At 38.0% G+C, this 24,759-nt stretch overlaps 1 protein-coding gene across 1 annotated transcript in view; it reads right to left on the bottom strand.

Annotated features, from left to right (window-relative positions):
- Positions 1-214: 214 nt before the first annotated feature.
- Positions 215-24,759, bottom strand: part of LOC141433411 (uncharacterized) — a 48,013-nt gene continuing 23,468 nt past the window's right edge. Inside the window, exons 3-9 of the mRNA XM_074095441.1 lie at positions 22,361-22,569; positions 12,718-12,853; positions 5,971-6,104; positions 4,907-5,266; positions 2,953-3,076; positions 982-1,048; positions 215-493 (exon numbers count right to left, since the gene is read on the bottom strand). Of these exons, the coding sequence (XP_073951542.1) occupies positions 481-493; positions 982-1,048; positions 2,953-3,076; positions 4,907-5,266; positions 5,971-6,104; positions 12,718-12,853; positions 22,361-22,569 (1,043 nt within the window). The 3' untranslated portion in view covers positions 215-480. The remainder of the gene's footprint in view (positions 494-981; positions 1,049-2,952; positions 3,077-4,906; positions 5,267-5,970; positions 6,105-12,717; positions 12,854-22,360; positions 22,570-24,759) is intronic.

Genomic DNA, 24,759 nt, shown 5'->3' with positions numbered 1-24,759 from the left:
ACGTATCGTTTCGTTTTTGGCAGGATACGTAGAGTAGAAAATACAGCCCCTAGATTTCCTGCGATTCAATTTGACTATATCTCACCGAAAAGTCAACACGTGACAACACAAAAACAAGCTATTTGATACATCGGGTTTATTCCAAGTTTTATGCATTTTTGACATACATAAATCGTGTTGTGGGTGTCGCATTGCATGTCGAAAAAAAAAGACATTTAAAAACCACTTCGTTTATTTTACGCTGTTGCAACAGTTACTTACCTACATAAAGTTCGTCAAGCAAAACATCACTATTTTCTTAGAAGACATTTCGTTAAAACTAGTTATTTACAAGTATAAAATTCACTACAAACTCCTTTCTTTTTAACTGCGAATTTTTAACGTTACATGCCCTGTTGAACGTTTAACGTTTGATAGTCTAACACTGATTTTAGAGCGGAAAAATAAAGACTAGTATTATCCATTTGATAGATCTTCGCATCATCGGATAGTCCTGTGAAGAAAAATGTAGTTAGGGTAACGAAATTTTATTATAACCTTTGAGCCTTTGAGACTTTAAACAAAGTAAGTCGAATATGGTATTTGACTATTTTGTATATGTTTTATAAATTAAAATTACACAATGCCTGTTATCGAATAGAAAAACAATTTTTAAGCTACCTTTACAAATAACAAAGTTATAAAGGTTTGAAATTCAAGATTAGACACAGAAAGACATAGGTACTGGCATGTGACGTCACACGCCAGTACCGCCATACTTGCTGCATAGAGAAAAGCGTTTGAGAACGAGACAGGTATATAGGATTAAATTCAAATAAAATCGCTATAAATCACATCCGCATTTTCAACCGATTTAAATGAAATCTTTAAGATGATGGCAAAACAAAAATCAGGTTAGTAATTGCAAGTAGCCTGTCGCCTACGGTATACCTTAACCATAATTGCTAAAAGTGTGTGTAATAATCAAGTATTTTTTCTTACCAGTGTCTGTATATTAAACAATTGAGCATCGCCACAATGCCCACGTGTGACGTGGAGCGCCTCAGGCCTGAAATAAATTAATTTATTACAAAAACCGTTCAAGCGTACTGTTTAAACTGAAGCGTTTTTTACGAACAACAGAAAATAATCTCAAAGGTCAATTCATCACAAAAGATTCTGACGAAGGAATAGCATTAAAATATAAATTGTTTTTTTATACTTGTCACACAATGTTAAAAAAAAGTCAAAAGTGTTTTATTTGTGAAACATGGGCGATGGCTGCATAAATACAGAGATGTTACATTTCTTCGTTGTTAAATTATAAAAGGAAAAGAAGATGACAGACGTACCCGAAGGCTCAAACAAATCTGGGCAAAGGAAAAGGATGACTTACAAAAGGGTGGATTTTTAGGCGGGCGTTTTTCTTAAACAATTTTAATCTAAGATTATATTCTTTAACTTCCTCATACTCATTAGCGCATTAAATTCAACATATTTATAGTACATATTAGATAGCAATAAATAAAACTATTATACAGTATTAATAAGAGAATAAAACCATTTGTGAATCGTAGAATGTAGTAGCCAGGGGTCGGGTGCCCGTCATCTGGTTATAATTTAGTATAATTTATGTACCATCACAATCATGTGGTGTAGGTAACTTTAACGTGATATTGTGTATTACATTACATACAGCTTAAATATACTAGTAATGCAGCAACAAATTTTATGCAAAATAAGCATATAAGATAGGTTGGGTTCCGAAAAATCTTCTAATGTTAGGATTTTTTTGTCACAGCCCTGAAAATATTTTCTTGCCCAGTAAATATTATGCCATAAGATAATCGGTGAAACAACTAGGTATTCTGCTGTACCTATATTTGAATATGATTTCAACCAATATTATGTGAAAATATTATTCAGATTAAGAGAACTATATGAAGTAACTATATCACAACGAAAATTCTGTGGTCGGATGATTCTGCCAAAATATATAACGTGAATATATATTTATATATGTATGTATTGAATCCAAAATACGATAATAATTTTATTCCCGACGACGAATATATGACCAATACGGATATCAAATGCATACCTCTAAATCAAGCTTGTAGGTAACCTTTATCCATTTCAGACTAGCTTTAACGGAAGGGACGAAGGGTTTATGTGTGCTCTAAAGACTGGTGTGGCAACTTGAGTGCAGTATTGGTTTATATTCTATAGCTTTTTGGTGAGTTGCGTCTACGCGCTGAATTTAATGTTTGACCCAAAAAGCTCCGGGAAAACGTGGATGGTAATTTAATTAATTGAAGAGTAACTATGTCAGTGTCAGTAAATATATATAAAATGAATTGTAATGTTTATTATACTAAATACCTTAAAAGTTCTAAATTAAATACACAAACAGTTCTTTCTTTACAAAGTCTTATTATTACTTATTTCTTTAAGTATTTAATTTAGTCGCAAGCACTATACGTACTGTTCAATGTAAGCAAGCCACGCAATCACCCGAGTTGGGATTACGGATGACAGGCTTGATTTGCAGCCGCTCACCGTTGACACAGAGCCCACAGAAAGCACGTACATCACGTTCACCTGACCCGATCCAACCATGGACACACTCATTCCAATTGGAATCTGGCGCCAACAACGGGCGCGATCTGCGGTCGCTCGCCGTCTACACAGAGTCCACAGGAACAACGTATGTCACGTTCACCTGACCCATTCCGAACACGGGCACACTCACCCAAATTGGCGTCATGGCTGCCCACAACAGGCGCCATCTGCGGCCGCTCCCCGTCCTGATAGAGAGTGTGCGAGCCACGTACTTCACATTCACCTGGCCCGATCCGACCACAAACACTCACCTGAATTGGAGTCCTGGCTATCCACAACGGGCGCCATCTGCAGTCCACAGGAACCACATGTCACGTTCACCTGATCCGACCCGACCACGAATACACTCACCCGAATTGGAATCCCGACTGCCCATAACGGGCGCGATTTGCGGTCGCTCCTCGTCCAGCAGGAGCACGCCGCTCGCCGCCCACACAGAGAGCACGCGAGCCACGCACGTCACGTTTAACCGACCCTGCACCGAAAATAATTGTTCTTAAACTACGATACTATCAAGAATTCGACTTGTGTGTGTCAATGTCTCCAGGTGCCAGGTAAGTACAAATCTTAGGACCAGTACAGAAGATGTAGTGTCAAAAATTGAGAAAGGTATGCTGAGATGGTTTGGCCATGTCGAGAGAATGAATGAAGAACGATTGACGAAAAAAGTGTATGAGGCGAGTGTGAATGACAGTGTTGGAAGGGGTAGACCTAGGCGGACGTTTCGAGACCAAATCAGGGACGTCTTGAAAAAAGGCCAGGTCAAGAGTACCCTAAACCGAAGAGCATGTATGAAGGGGATAATGAAAGTGGACGAAGCGAAACAAGTATGTAAGGATCGTAGCAAGTGGAAAGAAGTGGTCTCTGCCTACCCCTACGGGAAAGAGGCGTGATTATATGTATGTATGTATGTAGTACAGACGGACTGCATTCCAACTGCAACGTAACCGCAACTGCCGACTGCCCATACCTACATTTTTCGTTGCTGCATTCTGCCTGCAATTGAATTGTATGGGCAGTCGGTAGTTGGCAGTTACGTTGCACCTGGAATGCAGTCCATCTGTACTAGCCCTTAGAAAGCAAACGCAGTCATTAAGTGATCAAAAATTGGAAAAATTTAAGACCAACGGAGTAGCTAACGCTCTGGGTATTTTTCTCGACTTTTTGACTTTCGACTGTGTTTCGACACGAAACCTTAATGATCTACTGTAAAACATTCTCACAGCAAGTGTTTATAAAGACTTTCTTTATCCGGCAATGCGATGCTACTACGACATTTTCTGTAAAAAGGTTCCAAAGTGTATGTGCCTGGCAACTTCACTAAGGTGCGATGTCTTAACTTAAAAGCTGTTTGTCAAGCATACAAACAATCAAGTCTGTAACCGGTTTTTCGAATACCAAATTAAACTACATCTAAAGAGACACGCCCAATTAACGTTCATATTGGCTAAACCAAGTAGCATGAAGTTCCTTTTGGCACGATGCAGTGTTAAAGCACTCGGTTGTTTTATGCGATAAACGCTGCGTTAAACACAATGCGTTAACGCACATCAATTTGTATCAGATACTTAATTTAATTACAAAACATTGTCTTACGTGGTACGCGCAGCGGCTAATACAATGTTTGGTAATTAGATTGCTTGGATTGTGATTGGTTAGATTTGATGTGCGTCAAACGCATTGCGTTTAACGCAGCGTTTATCGCATAAAACAACCGAGCGCTAAAAGTACAAAACACTGGTTATACGACGTCCGGACAGCTGTCTATTAACGCTCGGCACGCCGGTTGTTAATTTTCTTTGAAAATCACAATATTTCAGTGACAAAATGGAATTCAATTTCGGAATGTTTTTGTTTGTCAGGTGGTCATCAATTTGCTGGCGAATAATTTTAAAATGGCGTTTAAGTGTTACCATGAGATTGTTTTCATAGTCTTATAATACTAACAAAATTGATCTCAAACTTAAAAAATAGATAAGTTTATCCACTGAGCAAAATTTCTTTCACTAGTTATAGCCTAGTGCTACTAGAACAGCGTGAAAATACGCCTTAATGATTGTCTTGCAGCTATCATGCTCCCGAAACCTAATGAAGGTGTAATTTCTGCAGTGATAGTAGACAACGCAAAACTGTAAAAACTTGCGTAAAAGGTTCCAGCCATGAAAAATTAAAAAAAAAACGGCTAATTGCCTATACTCTTAGATTTTAATTTACTAGGCGGTTCCTGTCAGAAGTACATCGAGCGATTTTACCGATACTTGGAAACGTTGACCCTAAGTTTCATTCTTCTAAAGCTCCAAATTACCTTATAGAAATGTGCAGACTGTACTCTCATAACGAGTTGGCTGAACGAACTTGACTTATTAGATTTCTCTTCTTCAATAGTGATGTTCAATTTGTTGGGTATTGGCTCGTACCGCGCGGGGCGGGTGGAGCTCTCCTCTTTGTTTTTCCGATTGCTATCACCATGGGGAATGCCCAGTATGCCTTCGATGTTTCCGGGAATGTCTATTACGTTATCGGTGACCGGCTCTTCGTACCCGGAGATTGCATCCCACGGGCTGAATATAATTCTATTTGCATCCTCTAGCGACGTGTCGGTTATCACAGGGGTCCTTCGTAACAGGTACGTCGTGTCGTACGGTGGGATGTCGAGACCTTTTACCTGCCAATTTAAAATTATAACATTAGTTATAGGTAGAGTCATTCACGTTGACGCTTGCCGTGGTTCTTATTACAATGTCATTTATGTCTAATTTAGACAAAATCATGCGACTTCGTGGTTGGCACTAGGTGCAGAATACGTAAGTTAGGTTTTTCTGATGACGCCTACAACGTTTACTAAGTAAATTGTCACGTTCATCGCAAAATCTATACCTGCATGTCGATCGGAATTTGTTTTTCTATACAATATAGTCAGAGAGCCGGAAATAAAAAAAAATCACAGCATTTTCAGGCGATAAAATGGGAAATTGAGCACGTAGCATTAAAAAAACTATCTTTGGCTGTGACTTTGTACACGTGGGACCGATTTGCATAGAAACAGAGGTTCCCACGGGGTCTACTGTTTCAACAGAGAGCGAATGTTTTTTTGTGTGTTTCTGTTGCGCTGTTTGAAATGTTAGCAGTAAATATGAGGCCATATTCTACCTATACTGCTAAACATAAACTGACGATTTAGGCCAAGAATGGTCCTCGAAACTACTGGGACCATTCCTTAATTAATCGTTAATCGTGTGTTGAACCGTTTAATTTAGTAATTTTATCAAATTTTATAAAATGTATCTCACGAAAGTTTAATTAATATTATTTACTAAATTATTTCTTATTATTTTTTTAATGAATTAGACGAAATATTTTGAATGTTACCTCTACGCCGTTGAGAAGCCACGTGATGTTCGCAGGCGGCTCCGCGGGCGATACTGTGCAGTTCGCTCGGAGCATATCCCCTGCCGAGTACCAGCTCTTCTGAGCCCGAACCCGCGGACCCGACTCCGGCAAATCTGTTGGAAAAATATCAATCATCAAGTAAAACCTCAATGTAAAGCCTGTATTGTAAAGACCGGTTTAAAGGATTAGTCTCCAAACGACCAGAGAGTTTGGCGCACAAATACGAAAGTTACCCGACACACAATGGCTACAGCCGCGCTGAAACCGCAAGCCCCGTCTGTAAGCTTTAATCTTTACGGAACTACTAAAGCCTAATTAAATTACGAGCCCGGCATGCAAGCGGAATAGAATTGTTCGTGTGCCGGTGAGCCGGATCGTGTAAACAAACTTGTGGGGCACTAAAGAAAAATACTGATCGTAATAAATTACGCGGGAGTCCACGAGGTTCAGCGCGATGTTGGGTTGGCGCCGACGTTGCATATTCATTTTTCATACGCGTTCCATTTTAGTTTACCGCAGAATTTTGCAGAGCGCGGTTTAAACGCCGAACAGAGAAATGGGGGGCCGAACTAAAACTCGGCATGCTTTTGTTTGTCAGCAGCGCCCTCTATTACAGCGGAGCGGCGGAACTCGGCGCCGAGCAAAGTTTTAAGTGTTTACATTCCTGTTCTGTCGCTTTTTGCCAATTCTACTTAATGGGAACGCAGGGAGTTCCCAGCACCTCGTTTAATTTGGCCGTCGTGGGTATATTTTAGTGTTTATTTAATCCATCAAGATTCTACGGAAGCCTCCTTACTTTATAAAGCAAACAATTGTGTTTTGTTTCGGGAGATGTTTGAATGTTAAATTATCTTTAAACGGAAAGTAAGACAATCGCTGCTAATTGTATAATCAAGACAGGTTACTGAATTATTATTTTAAGACACCGCAAATTTTAAGTAGCTACAGCACCTGCCTACTTACTTCGGTGGCGTGCTACTTATGCAATATAAATACTTATTTGAAATACGTAAGCACTTAATAAAGGTTAGCGTTTAGTTATTCTAAATCTAGTGTCTTAATAATAATAATTCCTATCCAAAAAAAAATCTATTCTGAAATTTATTTTGTATCTTGTACGGAAATGTATGTATGTAGTATGTACGGAAATCTATGGATGATAATGCAAGTAGAGTCGGCAAAAACAACGGTCAAGAAAAAAACTTAAAATGTTTTTTTATTTTATTTGATGATAATTGATGATTCAATGATAATTACCATTTCGAGGCGGTGCTTAGTTAAGTGAAAAAGTGAAGTACAAGTTAGGATCCTACACCCGAAGCTTGTTGCCCCGCGGCAAGATTAAATTACTTAGTCTCCCCAGCGGAAGCTGTATGTCCGTTTGTTACAGAGCGGTTTAATTTTTACTGTGATAGGTAAAAACGTGAAAAATATAAAAAACAAGTTTATTTCGAGATTTTTGCGGGGTGCCAATAAGTAGATACCATGTACAGTCGGCCCATGAAAATTTTGACCATTTTAGTACTTTGTCAAATTAAACCAGATCAAGGTAGAGTGGTACGCGTGATGAAAAAGGTTGTCAATGTTAATGTGACATGGTTTTAAGTTGCTTATCATTTTCATAGGCCGACTGTACTTGAAATCTTCACAATTGCTATTGCCATTCATTACTAGGTAGGTAGGTACCTATACAGGGTATCCGTTTAAAAAAAACCTAATTTTTATCGATAGTCGCATTGAACACTTAATATAAGAATCCGACTTAATTTGTTTTTATATAATAAGTATAGATGACATAACAAGTTAGTGAAGGAAAACATCGTGAGGAAACTTGCACAAACCTGGCTACGGTGGGTGTGAAGTTCCCTAGCCGCCTCATTCTGAAGGGAAGCCTGCATAGGCTGGGATTATGATAATGATGATGACGACATATTATATATTGTATCAAACAAGTAAATTAAGTAATTAAGTAGTGTATCAAGTAAGTAAGTCTCAGTTCCAGTCGCAAGGCAAACAACATACTTAGCGCTCGAACACTCCGTCACATATCGTCCTAATTTAAAGTTATATTGCAATTAGTATCGCGTTAAGAGAAATACGTACACAAGTGAGTTTCTCCGAAACTTAATTATTCACTATACGTACGCTGTAACTTGTGTGACAAATGGGTAATAATGTCGCGTCAGTACGGCCCCGTCACACTCTCCCGCGCACCTCGGCCTCCACAATAACCGTAAATTAACCAAGATAAACCTTAATCAAACATCCCTTGTGTTCGATTCCCCACATTTATTGCCCAACAATAGTTCTGATTTACGATTTAGGATTGCACGGGGCCGCGGCGGGATCGTCCGTATTATTTATACTGACGATAGTTACTTAATGCCCAGTTTAATACTGAAGTGGGCCGATAACAGAAGCTGGCGCTAGACAGCTCGCTGTTGCGAATTTAATTTCCTGCTGGTGAAATCAGACTGTAAATCTAATGTAAAGCTGGTGCTTGCTTCGTTATCAGTTTCAATAGTTTCGATAAATCGACTTGTGCCTAACGTAAACTGGTTCGATCTCGTACAGACGCTATTATAAACGACGGAGCTGTCTAGCTGCTTAAAATATCTGAACACGCATTTACGCAATTAATAATACGATCGTACCTATCTATTCAAATATTTTTGAAAAAGGAAAATTGGATGTCAACGAGACACGCTGATCATAAATAAGTGCAGCTGAGCATAGTTATGTCAACTTCATTGTAGGTGGCAGCACATTGTACGCAATTTTCTTTTACATACAGTACATTACGCTCTCAAAAATACGAGTATACCGTTGTCGTAAAGTTAATTATGTACCGATCAGTGGCGTGACACCGTAGCAACTCGATGCACTCCGGGTTGATGATGAAAATGAAGGCAAAGTTTAGTACACTAATTAATGTTTCTCTCACTCTGGTTTGCCTTACGAAAATGTTCATGCTACGCCACTGCTATCGATTCAAAAATATTACATTATGGGTAATGGGTATAGAAGCTATGACCTATAATCGCCAAGATTTCAAAGCGTGCATGGCCCATGTGAGCATTTCCCACAACACTATTTCGGTACAAACTGGTACTTATGACATTAGGTTAGGCAGATACCTCTCTATAACTTAAATATCTTTACTGGGGTGTTCTGGCGAATCAACTTGATCACTTGCTGATACATTATTTCTGAAAAAATTTGAACATCTTCTTTATTTTTATACCAAAAACTTATTTCCCTTCAGGTACGAAACCTAAATAAACGTAGTAAATAGGTATCTGGCCCTATACTACGAAGTGCAAAATTCGAACTTCGTATCTTGCCGTCCCGCTGACGCTAATATTATTTAATTCGAGAGTGAGAGGGACAATACGATACCAACTTCGACTTTAGAATTTCGTAGTAGCCCCTTGACCCATATGGGCGTAACGCTGCGAGCTGCACTTAGCTTAACACCACGCTAGTTTTCCACATTACCCCCATTTAAACCACTCTACCAAATTTACAGCGTTTAAACATAATTTAAACATTTTACTGAAATTGGGCGCGAAATGCAAAAGCCTAATGCGCTCAAAAGGCTCTAATTGCAATCATCGTGGCCATTGAATGTGAATTGAGTTAGTTAAAACTAAAATTCCAACTGCATAGTTAACTAATCAATAAAATAAATGTAACGTAAACTGAAACTTCATTGATTCAGTACGATTATGTTAATGCAAGGAAGCGTTGGGAGGTGATGAATAAGTAATTATATCCGATACTGCAGCATAGCTTTTGATAGCCTTTGGATTATGTTTTAACTAACCATAGTCCTTTTACCTTGCTCCTCTGCTACAACAAGTGCACAACAGCTACACCTATGCGACACATAGGTACAAGGTGTTAATTAAATAACTGAAAACCTCAGACACACAGAAATATTATTTCATTTTAAGTCAGTTGATTGCATTTATTTTTGAATACCAATCATTATTTAAAAAGATATTTTTTTAGATATACTTCATTCTTTCTCACTCATTATGTCTACTCTTATATTTACTTCAGTTGCTTTGACTTTTTACACTCACACACGAAAAAAAAGGATTATTTAGCGCTCTAGCGACTTAGCTCGCAATAAAAAAGGATTTTCTCGTAGGACTTGCTCGTAAATAGTGTCGTAACATGCAGGCTACCTTGGTTGCAACCCCCCAAATAAAACCCTCGACCTTAATGTGCTTCTCATGAAACCCGTGGTCGGCAAATGAGTCATTGGCCGTACTAATTTTCATGTCATGAAGCCCAAGGTCGGTAAATGAGTTTGTTACTGCATGGTGTGCTGCAGCGCCTGCACGTCGGGCACATGCTGCGGAGGAGGGCGGCGCGAAGCTGGCGCTGCCAAGAGCGCAATCAGCGGTATCGGCAATTTTTGAAAAAATATTAGTTTTATTTTACTAATATACAATTTTACTCGCAAATGTGATGAAAAACATTGTATGTCGCACGGGCGGTTCTAGAATTACGAACATCGACTCATTAAAGCCCTCAGTCTTCAACTTCGGGCTTCTAATAGACTCTCGTTCGTAATTCCTTATTTACCGCCCTTAAGACACAATGTACTATTTCACTTCTCATGCTCGTAAAGTTCGTGTTTATGCTGTATCTAGGCGACATAAAATGACTTTTTATGCTCTAATGCATAAAATAAAATCTTCGTCTAAGACCAAGGTAATCAGGTGTCAACAGCCACAAACAAAAAAGATTTTACATATTTTTTTAATAATTTTTGTTTTATATAAAACTAAAAATCAATCAAAATAAATCAATAACATTTAAAAAGGGAATCGTATAATAATGCATAAAAAATAAAAGGTACATAGAAAGTGAATAATTGTTTCTACTGTTATTGTTACTGCTATTTCATTTCCTCGCAATCTAAGTGAAAAGCAGAGTGTAAAACTCGAGCATCAAACCCATTTTCCCCTCGACGTGTCTATCCACCCTCGCACTACCGGCTCGGGTGGCTATATGAACGTCTTGGGTAAAATGCTCGTTTTATGCTCTTGTTAGCTATACCTAAAGGTGAATTCTTTCAAAATTCCCATGGGAGAGAGAGATAGCCAATTTATTTTCCCAGCGAAGCTGCGTGACAAAGTTGTACTAACCAATCAATCAATCAATCAATCTATCAACAACATACAACAACCAACTTACAACAACAACAACCAACTCACAACCAACAATCAACTTACATATTGGGACCAGATGATCGTAACTATATAGTCTTGGAGGTCCTGACTTAATTAAAGAGGAAGGCTAAGCTTATACGTAGTTATCTTCTTGGGTAGGTATTAAATTAAGCCCTAGAGCCGTGAATATTGTAGACTGGCTATTTTCAGGCTCAATAAATTCAAGTTTGGAATAGAATATATCTGAACTTTAGAGAATTTGCATAAATCTAGATATACAGATTATAGCAAGCGGAAAAGGAATCAGTTCTCTACCATCGAACCTCGGAAATTTTGCTTTCCGGTTTTTACTACGGTTTTTACTAGAATTTGATTCTTTTGATTGCATTTAGGTACTTTAAAGTTTAGTTTTTTCAGTGCTCCGAAGGGTAGCAGTACTGAATACTTGATATTAATTACAGCTCCACGCGTTCCTGGAAAAATGTCTTCACGGACAGGCGGACAGATAAACAGACGGACAACAAAGTGAATAAATAAGGATTTCTTTTTTGTCAACTGCGGTACGGGTCCCTAAAAAAGGAACTCATTCTCCAATCCCATTAATAATATAAATACCGAAGTTTGTAAGTCTGTTTGTTACCTTTTCACGTCTAAATCGCTGAAACGATTTAGATGAAATTCGGTATGAAAATTGTTTGAGTCCCGGGGCCTTCCCCGGGACATAAGATAGTTTTTATCCCGGAAAATTGTAAGTATGGTTCCCGCGGGATAGCGATATACAAATTCTACGCGGACGGAATCGCGGACAAGAGCTTTTGTCTGCAATAAAATATTGATAGTATTGTGCGAGGTGTTTACGGAATAGCAAGGTAGATAATGCTGGTTTACTTGGTGTCAGTAAAGCCACCAAGCCACCAAACTTACAAGTAATCAATTGACCACTGCAATGTCACAATACTGGTGCAATTTGCTGGTACCATCAGCCAAATATAAGGTCTACCACCCTAAAGTTGATAATCTTTTGCATGTCTTCTTCTTCTTCTTCTCTTTTAAAATATGGCTTTTCTGTCCTAATTAATAGGACAATTTCGCCAGTGTCAAAGTATACTCTCTTTGAGAGGGACGTTGTACGGTGGTTGTAGTTTTTGCAACTTGATAGTAAAATTCCAGAAACCACGTGGACACAACTTGTGCATTAAAAAATGTCAGACACGAGAGAAATATAGAATTTTGTGATCACTGTTCACTGTTAAGGTAAATCGCCGCATAAAACACTATCAAAATTATACTTCAACTAGCCAAAGAAACAGAAATAGCAAAATTAGATAAGTATTGTCTACATCCGCCATGTTCGAATGCTACAAATCGAATCCTTTTGCATGTCATTAAACAATAATGCCAATAGACGTGTCTGTCAACTTCAAAGTTCGACTTTAGCGACATATTCATTTAGGAACTTGTCTAAAAATTTATAGACCACTTATTTGGCTGATGGTACCATGTAAACCAGCACTGAGTTTACGCTAAACAAAATTCTTACCGACTACCCGCATGTACGAGCTTTTGTAGACGGTGTGAAAGAAAGGCGCGTCGGCGGACACTTCGCACCGGTAGCGTCCGTTAAGCGAGCGCGCGGCGCCGCGCAGCACCACCTGGTGGGCGCCCGAGTGAAACACCTACAGAACAAACAGTAGGTATAAGTAGTGCCACGAGAGTTGAATTGATTACACACACAGCTACATGAAGTACTGATTGCAATAAAATCGAATGAATGAAATGAAAGAGTGGATGTAAATGCACTTAAATAAAAACACTTTAAATACTATACATTTTTAATAGGTATAAAAAACAGGAAATACTTATGTTTTCAGTTTTGTTTCAATTTCTTTTTTTATAGATAATAACAAAATAATTAAAAAAATAATTTTGGTCTATCTCATCTATTTGCAGTTTGTTGCACTTGCTGTCGGTCGGTGTACGAAAAAAGAACACTAATGTCATAATCCCGCTGTCATTACATGACAAGTTGTTCGACTCACTCAACTCTGGTAGCAATATACCTATACTAATGCCCAGCCTTTGTGCCCAGCTTTCACTGCGAGCGGAGTAGACTCCGTACGGACTCAGTTTAACATACAACGATCGATTGCAAAAAAGCTGTACTTTTATTGCCAAACTTCTTTGAAGTTAATCTGAGTCCGTGCGGACTCCGCTCGCGATGGAAGGTGGGCATAGGTAAAGTACAGGTTTCCTAATATAGCAGAGTAGTCATAATAATAGAGGTCGTAATGCAGTGATAAATGACGTCACTAGATCGTTATCAGCAAAACAATAGTTCATTACTGTAGAGGCCGGGAAGTAGGGGGTTGCCGGCTTGTTTTCTCAAATATGACATGAAATAAAAAAAAAAAAAACAAGAAATTAAGCTGGCGGGACGCTTGTTTCTTCGCCGTGTTGTGTGCGCGCGTGTCGCGCTGGCTGCTGGCGCGGCGGCTGCAGGCGGTGCTACTGGCGGCGGGCGCGCGTCGTGCCGCAGCTCTCGTTAAAAACAAAAGACGGTCGCATTGCCGGACGAGGGCGGGAAATTTGTATGAAATCTCTTTGCAGGTCGCTAGAGTGACCACGTGCCGGCAGCCGAGCCGCAGCGCCTGCAGCGCGATACTTCTCGGCCTATTATTTGTAACACAACGTCAATATTTCATGTCATGTTTGAGAAAATTGGTGTGATTTCCTAGAGAGCGGTGATTGACACCGATGGTTACATGGACCAATTTCTTGACCATTTACTTTACTACGGCAGATATTATTGAATCAAAATGTTGTGAAATAATTTAAATGTAGATAATGTTGGCAATACTGTAGTTATTCAAAATAGATGTTAGGAAACCTAAATTTAAAAAGTTAACTGTCAAAGGAAGGTCACTGAACTATATTAAGTATTATGAATTTAAAAGCATCCATAAGTGTGCTTTTATGAGCCATAGAGTCATAAGCCGAGTTTAGACTAGTCAAAAAATCGTGCAAGTTGCATTACATTGCGAGGCCGTAAAGCCAACGAGTTTTTGGTGGTTAATCGAGCGCCGCAATGTAGGTAATGCAATTTGCACGATTTTTCTTGCAAGTCTTAACTCGGCTATAGACTTTTTCCCGGACTTATTGTGCATATCATTGTATTCGTGTTCGTGGACCTTTAATTGACAAATAAAAGTACAGGAGTAGAAAAATATTCTGGAAAGTTTTTAGGTATACAAATTAAGTAGGTAAGTGCCAAGGAGAAGCCACCTGCTCAGTTGTGGTTCGGAAGTGCAAAGACAATTCATTAATTTTAATGCAGGTGCAAGTTTAAGACTATAAAGTGACTCATACTTTACTAATAAATATTAAACATTCGTAGTTTTGAAGCCGCAGCTAGTTTGGAAGTGATCGTGTCTTGAAACACCCGTGTTCAAGTTTACCGCGCATAATATACTACGAAATTAGCGTAAGTAAGTACCTACGTACCTACGTGAAATAATCTGCAATTGCTCCTACTTGGCAAAGCAACTGCCAACCACAAAGCGTGTATGTGTTGGTGTGAGTGCTTCCGTACGTGCTTGCAAGCTTGCGCGCGTGAGTGTGTGCTTCTTTCGTATTTGTGTGAAGGTTTTATATTTTGTGTGAGTTTTTTTGTTTGTTGGTTTTGATTCTGCCAGATTTGAAGTTGATTTGAATTCTGACAAGAGTAATAAATAGATGTGTACAGTGCTGTACTCTTCCTCACCATACCCCCCACATAAAGCGACAAACTTAATGCATAAATAAGGTGAAGATATCTCCTGTCATGAACTCGTAATTTGTATGCATAGGGGTAAAGAGAATCCATCGAAAGAGCATTCAACGAAAAAAAAATAATTAAGACACGAGTCAATTTGCCTTCCGCAATCACATTGTGATGAGTAAGTAAACAAAGTACCTTAGTAAGTTTTTAGGATTCCGGAGCCAAAATGCCAAAAACGGAACCCTTATAGTTTCGCCATGTCTGTCTGTCTGTCTGTCCGTCCGTCCGCGGCTTTGCTCAGGGACTATCAATGCTAGAAAGCTGTAATTTTGCACGGATATATATATATATATATATATATATATATATATATATGTAAACTATGCCGACAAAATGATACAATAAATTTTTAAAAAAAAAATTTTTTTAGGGTACCTCCCTCCCATAGACTTAAAGTGGGGGTGATTTTTTTTCTCATTCAACCCTATAGTATGGGGTATAGTTGGATAGGTCTTTTAAAACCATTAGGGGTTTGTTAAGAGGATTTTTCGATTCATTGATTTTTTTGCGAAATATTCAACTTTAAAGTGCAAATTTTCATTAAAATCGAGCGCCCCCCCCCCTCTAAAATCTAAACCGATGGGTGGAAAAATTTGAAAAAATTCAGGATATCAAACTTTCAAGGAAAAGTATAACGGCTAAGTTTGCTTGAGAATTATTACTTAGTAGTTTAAGAGTAAATAGCAGCCTAAGATATGAAATATACCTAAACTTGGAAGATACTTAATTTTTTCGTAATGGCTACGGAACCCTATTTTGGGCGTGTCCGACACGCTCTTGGCCGGTTTTTTAAATATACCTGTCTATCCGTCAAATAAGAAGGTGTCTAATGACTTTTGCCGTTGTTCGGTAAAAATTACCTTAGAAAAAGTACCCAAGAAACTAAGTAGTTAGAATTTATCTGTTACTTTAGTATAGGAAAAAAGGCATATTTTTGCGGGAAAATATGTACATCAATGAAACTTTGTTTATATCTTTATCTTGGCACTATAAATAAGGATCTGCCGAGTCCTACCAAAATTTAGGTGTCCTATCCCCCTCCCAGGGGATATGGGCAAGTAACAATATTTTGCCTGATATGATATGATTAATAAATTTCATATTATTAAATGTTTTTATTTTTAAAGAATCATTTATTTAATAGAAAATTTACAATGTTATATTATACACATTACCTAATAAACTAAAGATAAATCCTGACTAAAAAAACAAATATGTCAAATTAAATAGAAAAACAAATTAATCAAACCACAAATAATCAAAAGAAACCAAACAATGTCAAAGAAAATTTTAAAATTATTATTTATAATCTATATAATACAATAATAATATTAAAAACAGTTATAAAAAAAAAAAAAAAAAAAAAAATGTCAAAAATCACGAAAAGGAGAAAAAAAAAAAAATTAGGAATAAATTATATAATAATTAATAATTAATATAAATGTTTTTATTTAATTATTTAATACAGTAAAATGTGTGTTTTTATTTATGTAACATTTATCATTTATCATTTTTTCATTTATTTATTATGTACATTTTTTTTATTATTATTAAATACATATTTTGCCGCCAAACTTTTGTATTTAGTCTTACTTTACCTGTACTTTGATATTGGCTTTTGATAGACACAGACAAAACATACCTACCTTTTTCTTAAAACTCGTTTGTAACTTTATGTGAAAGGTGGATATTTGGCGGGTATTTGTGACGACAAAGATTAAATAAATAATGGATAGGCGATTATTGGCTTTTTAAAGCGGAACCGGCTGTAGTTATCCTTAATAATATCAAATAAACTTAAACTTCAAAGTCATCTCCAGCCTTTATACCTTCGTTCCAATGCTTGGCAGCCTTTTCTCAGAATTAGAAAGCTCGATTTGTTGTTAAGAACTTCACACATACCACTGTATTACGTCACAGTGTGAGCAGATTTCTTCGTGATATTTTCTTTTAACAAATATTAGGGTATTGTAAATTTCGAATGAAATATCGCCCGTAATTTCTGAAAAACTCGTATCTTGTAAGTACTTATTAATTATATAACACGGTGAAACCACTATGTTGTCACGATTTTTTTCCAAAAACACACCTTTTGAGAGTGCAGTGTTCTTTGCATTAGCAAAAGTTAGGCCAGTGCAAGTTGCCAGCAACCACGAGCAAAATCCAAGTCCGGTCTAGCGGGAGCTATTAGCTTTTAAATAGTTTAAATACGGCCAACTAATACTGCGAACTGAAGGAAAATGCTTCAGCAAACTATTCACTAAGTCGGCAAACGCCAATAAAGGATTCAATTAAGTAAGATTTGGAATTCATTAGATGGCCTGCATTTCAAATTGGCAACACCAGGGTCAATTAAGTAAAATCGATTTCATTCGATAAACGGACAAAACGCTTGAGTACGAGTACCTTGTTATTAATTCGAGTCTTTTGTTATTAATTTATGCAGGATAAATTATTTCTGGCTGCCGTTGAACGAATATAAATTATGCAATGCAAACGTAACGGATGTCATTTTTAATTTAAATAAAAAAAAAAATATTGTTTATTACAAGAAACAACACATACAATAGGGTTACAAATATCTGTTGGTCCCACACTAGGCTGGGCCTGTAACGTGGTGACCGGATTCGGTACTTAATTATTTAAATTACGGTATGTTTACATGTATCTGTGAAAATATTGTGTCAGAAACAATTTGAACATAATCTAATTTAAGTCAATTGTGGTTGAGACAGAGGTTGTGTGTTTAGTTGTGTGCGTTGTGTGTGTGCGCGCGTGTGTATGCGTATGCATGCATGTGTGTGCGTGTGTGTGTGGCTGCATGTGTGATTGTTTATGAGTGTATGGAACCGTGAATGGGCGCATGAGAAGGGTAGATAAGCACGAGATAACGAGCTCAAGAAACAACCTTCAGCAGTGATTCAGTTTCGTGATAGTTAGTTTTTAAGCTTTTTTTTAGCTTGACGAATCCTGTCCTTTGAGATGTTGCAGAACAGTTTGTTTGTTGTTGAACAGTGTTTTGTTATATATGTAAGGATGTAGAAATTTTGGGAAATGTTTAGCGAAAGCAGATTTTACGATTGGGATTGGCATTTTGAAAAGTCGCCTGTTCAATAGCGCAAGGTATTGCGGAGAGCGAGTGGTTTCCTCATGCACCTGAATCGACACACACAGGATCATGAGCTGGCGCACAGTAAGGACATCATCTGCTTCCTTGTATAGCTCAGTCGTGGGAAAGAGAATCGGTTTACGAAGCATGACTTTCAGAACGAATCGTTGCGCTCTTTCGAGGGGTAAGAGCGATACTCCAGATGAGCCACCTCATACACTTACGCAGTAAGTAATAATTGACTCGCAAAGGGAGGTGTACACCAGTTTTAGTACGTCTTTGCTGGCGGAGTTTCGTAGAAGTTTCATTATATACACTATTTTCCGCACTCTTGCCGATAATAGGATTAAATGCTCTTTAAAGTTTAGCTTTTCGTCGAGTGTGATTCCAAGGTATTTAATGGTAGGAGAGTTGTAAATTGATCCATGATCCTTAGTGACGTAGTCATTGGCTGAATTTTTCCTGGCGGGTTTACAATAAATCTGTAGGGCCGGTCGAGATTTTGGAGCGGATGCCGCAGTCTTATGAAAGCAAAGATATTTCGTTTTGGATATGTTGAGAGTCAGCAAATTGTTAGTAAGCCACTTAGCGATTTCTGATAAGCCGTATTCAACAGTAGCATAGCATTTTTCCCAGGATTCTTCGTGAAAGATCAAAGCTGTGTCACCTGCATAGCAGATAATTTCAGCCCTATTTATGTGTAAAGAAATCATGTCATTGATGTAGGCTAGGAACAAAGAAGGGCCAAGTATGCTGCCCTGCGGGACACCGAAGGTGACAGGAAGAGGTGAGCTGACTAAGGCGCTAAGTTTGACACATTGTTTCCGGTCTGTTTATTTTAAAACTATGACATAAACCGCGGCACATGATTTGTCATAATTCTATGGGGTACAGTAGTGATTCGACGACCCAGAATGTACAATTGACTTAAATAAAACGTCAAATGCGAATCGGAATTCAACACCAAAGGTACCGTACACGCTTCTAAATCTTAATTATATCTTTACTAATTTATTGTTAAAGTTATTGTAAAAATCAACAATATGGCGAGTAGTGACATTGACGTCACTCACTTTTTTAACCTACTATTGCCAAAGTACGTTCGAATCGAAAAACCCAAATCCCGTATCTTTCTTGTAGTTTAACTCATTAGTGAGCATATATGCAAAAATAATAATTAAAATGTGCAACATATTAACTATTCAAGAACAGCATATGTCTTTGAGTAAATATCACCATAATTCATATACTTATTCTACTAGGCTACACTCTAGTCAGCGGGTACTCCCATAACAAGCCGTGTGCACTTTAGCGCACGCAGCTGGTAGTCGAATAGAGTTAAAAGCTTCGATCCATCTTACGGAAAGTCGGTCCACTTTGAGCAACCGCCGAACTAAATCATGCCCGTCCCGCGTTCGAGATCTCTGACCCGATTTTCAAGGGTCGGCCTGCGTCACATTACGTCTTAAGTTGTGCATGTATGTGCCTTAAGCGTACATTGAGCCAGCAGTGGACGTCTACATTGGGCGTCGCATGAATGCACACTGCAAATAGCACAATCTACCCGACTCCTGACTACACCCAACAAACACCGTACATCTCAATATGCAAGTGAAACGGCGGGCGCCCAGCGCAATCGATGCATGTAAGAACTCCATCTACAGAAATCGTTCGTGTGTTTATGGCCCCATGTCCCGTTACCATTCTGATGTAAAGTTTAAGTACTTATTCGCTATTCTCCGAAAGGGTTTTTAATGTATTATTTTGGCACAATGTTATATCTCGGCTGTGGCATAGTGCCAGCAGCTAAAGGTTTAACGTGCCCACTGCTCCGCGAGATTCTTAAGTGATTTTTTGCAGCGCACTCGCCGCCGGCAGTTTAACGAACTAGCAAGATGTCGCAGAACCATTGACCCATATATAATCACGGCTATGATGTAGTTTATCGCCGTTCCACGTTTACTCAGGCACTTTGCAAAACACTTCGCGCGAATTGATTTACGAATACCGATTTTGCTAATGGTTTAACCGTTCCCGTGAACTTTTTGACAAAATGTATCAGTCATAGCTCAAGGAGCAATGAAAGGAGCTACGCTCAGAGTTTCTCTGTGGGTTTTTTTCAGGAATAAGCAAATCCACAGAAGGACTGGAGTAAGCGACACAGGCCGAAGAATTGTCTAAGTGCTAATGGATATTAGGTATTCGAAGAACCAATGGCCAATGTTTTCTGGAGTGACTATCCGATTGTCAACATGATATATCAGACATATCATATTTATCGTGTTGTTATATTTCAGCATTTCGCAGCTGAGCCTCGCCTCAGAACTAAATAGTCATTTAAAATAAACTTTAACTTGTGGCATTGCAGAGTAAAGTTTAATTAAAAACAAACTATTGAACGCTGCGAAGCATCTCACAGCTCGCGGTATCCATTTTGTTTACACAAACATAGCTAGAATCAAAGCTTCGCATATATTAACGCTCGCTTCTACCCTTTTATAAAAATTCGCCCCACACAAAAACTTAATTATTATCTGTTAAGTTAAGAATCCAACTCAGGTGGGCAGCGTTTGGGAAACTCCTCAGTGTGTTGCCATTTCTGATATATGGATCCGAGACGTGGTGCTTCATTGTAGGCCTTATAAATAGGCTCAGAGTTGCTTAGCGAGCTATGGAGAGAGCTATGCTTGGCGTTTCTCTACGGTATCGAATCAGAAATGAGAAGATACGTAGAAGAACAAGGGTCACCGACATAGCCAAGCGAATTAGTTCATTGAAGTGGCAATGGGCAGGCCATATAGCACGGAGAATAGATGACCGTTGGGGCCGAAAAGTTCTCGAGTGGAGACCGCGGATTCACGGTGGATGCAGGCCGCTGCCAACCGAAGCGACTGGAGGTCTGTGGGGAAGGGTTAAGGTTGAGACCTAGGAGGAAGTACATTTCTCAGGTACACCTCACCTGTGTCGGGAGACCCCGCTCCTCCAAGAATAGATACATTTGAACAACACACAGTCTACATAGCATAATTAATTATTTTTTATCTAATTGCCCATTTTAATTAATTATTGTGTATGTGTGAGTGCGTATATATGTATATACGTGAAGATACACGTAGGTAGTGCATACATATATTATTATACATTTAATATATGATATAGATACACTACCGTATCCAGTTTATAGTTTTTGTTTTATTGGATGTCTTTTATCCATAAAATATAGATTACCGTTCATTTGTCACAAGGATTTCTTCGGTTTCACTGTCGGTAAGATCAGCCAGATATTTAAGCAGTATCTTTTTGCAGTCAAACTGATTCAAGCAGTACATTTGTGTTTGCTTATTAATAACGTTGTACATGTGTGGCGATTGTATATAAAACTGCCTGCTAGCAAAGCCAGATTTGAGAGGGAACAGGTGCCACTTTAATGTTTCGTAATTGCCGCTGCAATAAAAAGTTTCCGCATACTTAAAAGCTTACAGCATTTGTACAGCTCAGTTGTTGGGTATCTAAAATCTTTAAAAAACATAGTTTTGAATAGGCACCTCTGCCCTCTCTCGATCTCCTGAACTTTGGTTTTTGATGCCCCACCCCATATCGAAATACAGTAGGTAGGTCATTATTGATTGTGCAAGTGCAGTGTAAATTCGACTTAATAGTGACGAGTTCGTGATGTGCCTTAGAATCTTGAAAATATATATGAGTTTACGAATTCTGTTGTTAATATACTCTATATGTGGGTGCCATGCCATGAAAAACGCTGATCAATGAGGATACTCAGGTATTTCGTTGCGCTTACTTTTTCCAAGAAGTCGCAGTCACAGCGGGAACTGATAGAGGGGTTATAATTGTGGATCTTAAGAGTATTTTACCTAGATTGTATGCTGTTTGTTTTTGAGAAGCAGATGTAGTTAGTTTTCTCAATATTTAATGTTAGTAAGTTTCTTCTTAGCCAAGAATTAATTTGCTGCAAGCTTCGATCAGCCGCACCGTATACCGAGTCCCAGCATTTCAAATGCTCATGATGATGCTGAGATGATGATGATGAAGTATAAAAAATATATGTTTTGTATGAGCCTGGAAAATGTAAATAATAATGAACTGTCAGATAACTAAATACTAAGAATGTGTTGTCAATAAAATTTTAACTGGTATACGGGTAGGTTTCTCAAAATCACAATTATGCGCTGCGCAAAAGTCTATTTAAGAATATAGTTGATTTTACATATTCTTTGTCACAGTTCAACACACACTCACATCAACACTAATCCCAGTCTGCGAGAACACCCTTGTGTTGGGTAGCTCCTTAGGCACGAAGCGGAAAAACTCCTGTGCACCGTGGTACCATTTGACGGTGTACAGCTGTTCCCCAGGGTCGAGCGTCCACCGGCAGCCGAGCGTCGTACTGGCTCCGACGCCGATAGCTTCGGGCACGCTTAGTTGGATGTCGCGGAGGCAGAGGACACCTGCGAAAGGGTAACCATACTTGTAATTAAAACATGACTGATTGACTGACTCAGGGACAACTCTACCTACATTTTCTTTCTTAAGCAAACGAGAGCTCTGGTGTTTGAATGAGGGGGATCCGAGGACACGTGGACTCCTTAAGAGCGTTTAAACCTGCTGAGCTTGCCATATAAGTAAATGGGTCTACTCCAATAATTATGCTTGATAGACTTTTATTTTCTTTAAAAACCGTTAATAAACATTTGTTCGTTTTTACAGAATATAAAAGTCTATCATGAATAATTATTGGAGTAGACACATTAAGTTAAATATTAAGAACAGTTTCATTAAATTTTTATGGAATAATCGAGAAAACTAACAAAAATGCAACGTTGCCAGCTCAGCAGGTGTTAAAAGCATAAAAATCGGAACGATTGATCTTTAGGCCATGTAATTCAATTTTACCCGTAGCACGAAAAAAAAACAAAAAAGGAGAGGAGATGACGTCATCTTTTTTTAGTATGGGAAAAATATTTTTTTTGTTCTGAAACCTATCGTGTGCGGTATCTAATGAAAGGGCCTACTAAGCCGATTCCAATAATATATCACATCATTATATTTTAGTCCCTTGTTTTAAATTAAAATAAAAATCATTTTCAAAATATACCAAGTTTGGGCTCCTCCAGATATGGTGCGGTTGAATCATTATTTGTAAAATATACCTAAAATGATATGTAATAACCTCATATCCAACTCCAAGAATTTTGAAAATATTTACATTTAGTATTTTTTTAATATTACAAAATGTGATGAAATCACAATTAGTTGAAACATGTACAAAAGTTCAATTTTAGACACTGAGGATGATAAATACTAATGCGAGAGGAGTTTTCAATCATATTTATATTAAAAGATTTTATTTAACTTGCAATGTTTAATGTATGCATGTGTGGGTTAAATCTTGCAAGTTAAATTTGACCCACTTCCTGATTTCCGATGAAGCTGAAAATTTGCATACATGTGTACATTGGATGACAATGCAATATTATTATGACATGGATCTGATCTGATCATGGAGCTGGAAGGTGGCCATAGGAACTCTGTAATAAAACGACGCAGCCCCGTGGAGTTTAGGTTAATTTAGTTGTCTTGACTAAAATGTAAGTATTTTCGAAATTGCTTTCTTGGGGTTGGATATGAGGCTATTAGATGTCATAAAGATGACGTCACAACTCCTCTCCTTTTTTGTTTTTTTTTTTCGTGCTACGGGTCAAATTGATTCTTATGGCCTAAAGATCAATCGTTCCGATTTTTATGTTTTTAACACTATGTGCAGCATTTTTTGGCGTACCGCTAGCACTAGAAAAGTATTATCTGCGAACGTTTCTGCTCTAGACAATAGTCATTATTTCAATGAAATATTTTATTGTATATATTGCCGTTCATTTTAAACTGAGTATTATGCGGTTGAGGGCACAAAAATACAATGGCTTTGTTCGAAAAGGTTGGCTGTTAACGAGGTCAGGACACCTCAAATAAATCCTACTATATAGTTTCAAAAAACTTGTTACTCCACGTTTCTGACAATACGGTATTTGACTATTTTGTATATGTTTTATAAATTAAAACTACACAATGCCTGTTATCGAATAGAAAAACAATTTTTAGGCTACCTTTACAAATAACAAAGTTATAAAGGTTTGAAATTCAAGATTAGACAGAGAAAGACATACTGCCATGTGACGTCACACGCCAGTACCGCCATACTTGCTGCATAGCGTTTGAGAAAGAGACAGGTATATAAATTTTTCAAAAAATCACTATAAATCCAATTTTCAACCGATTTAAATTTTCTCTTCGCTAAACACTATCTGTTAATCTATATTTTCATAATAATATTAAGATATGGCAAAATCAGAAGTTGTCAAATACCGTATTGAACCTTCCTCAAATAAAGGGTCCGACCGAGTATTTATAAATAGATATCCCGTTAACTTCCCAATCCCAAAATAATGACGTACGCGAGAGCGTCGGGCTTATCGATTTAATTCACGGGGTCGCCTGTAAGTGTTGATTTGTTCATATTTGCTATTCAAAGAGTATAATTGAAATGTTAATAGCGTGGAGTAAGGTACATCACAAGCGTCATTCTGTACGAGATATCGTCGGCGATGCACGTCACGCGCCGCGGACCCTAAACTTTACTAAAC

This window comes from Choristoneura fumiferana, chromosome 12 (genome assembly GCF_025370935.1).
Source record: "Choristoneura fumiferana chromosome 12, NRCan_CFum_1, whole genome shotgun sequence".
Lineage (NCBI taxonomy): Eukaryota > Metazoa > Arthropoda > Insecta > Lepidoptera > Tortricidae > Choristoneura > Choristoneura fumiferana.
This window is presented reverse-complemented; position numbering and strand designations above follow the sequence as displayed.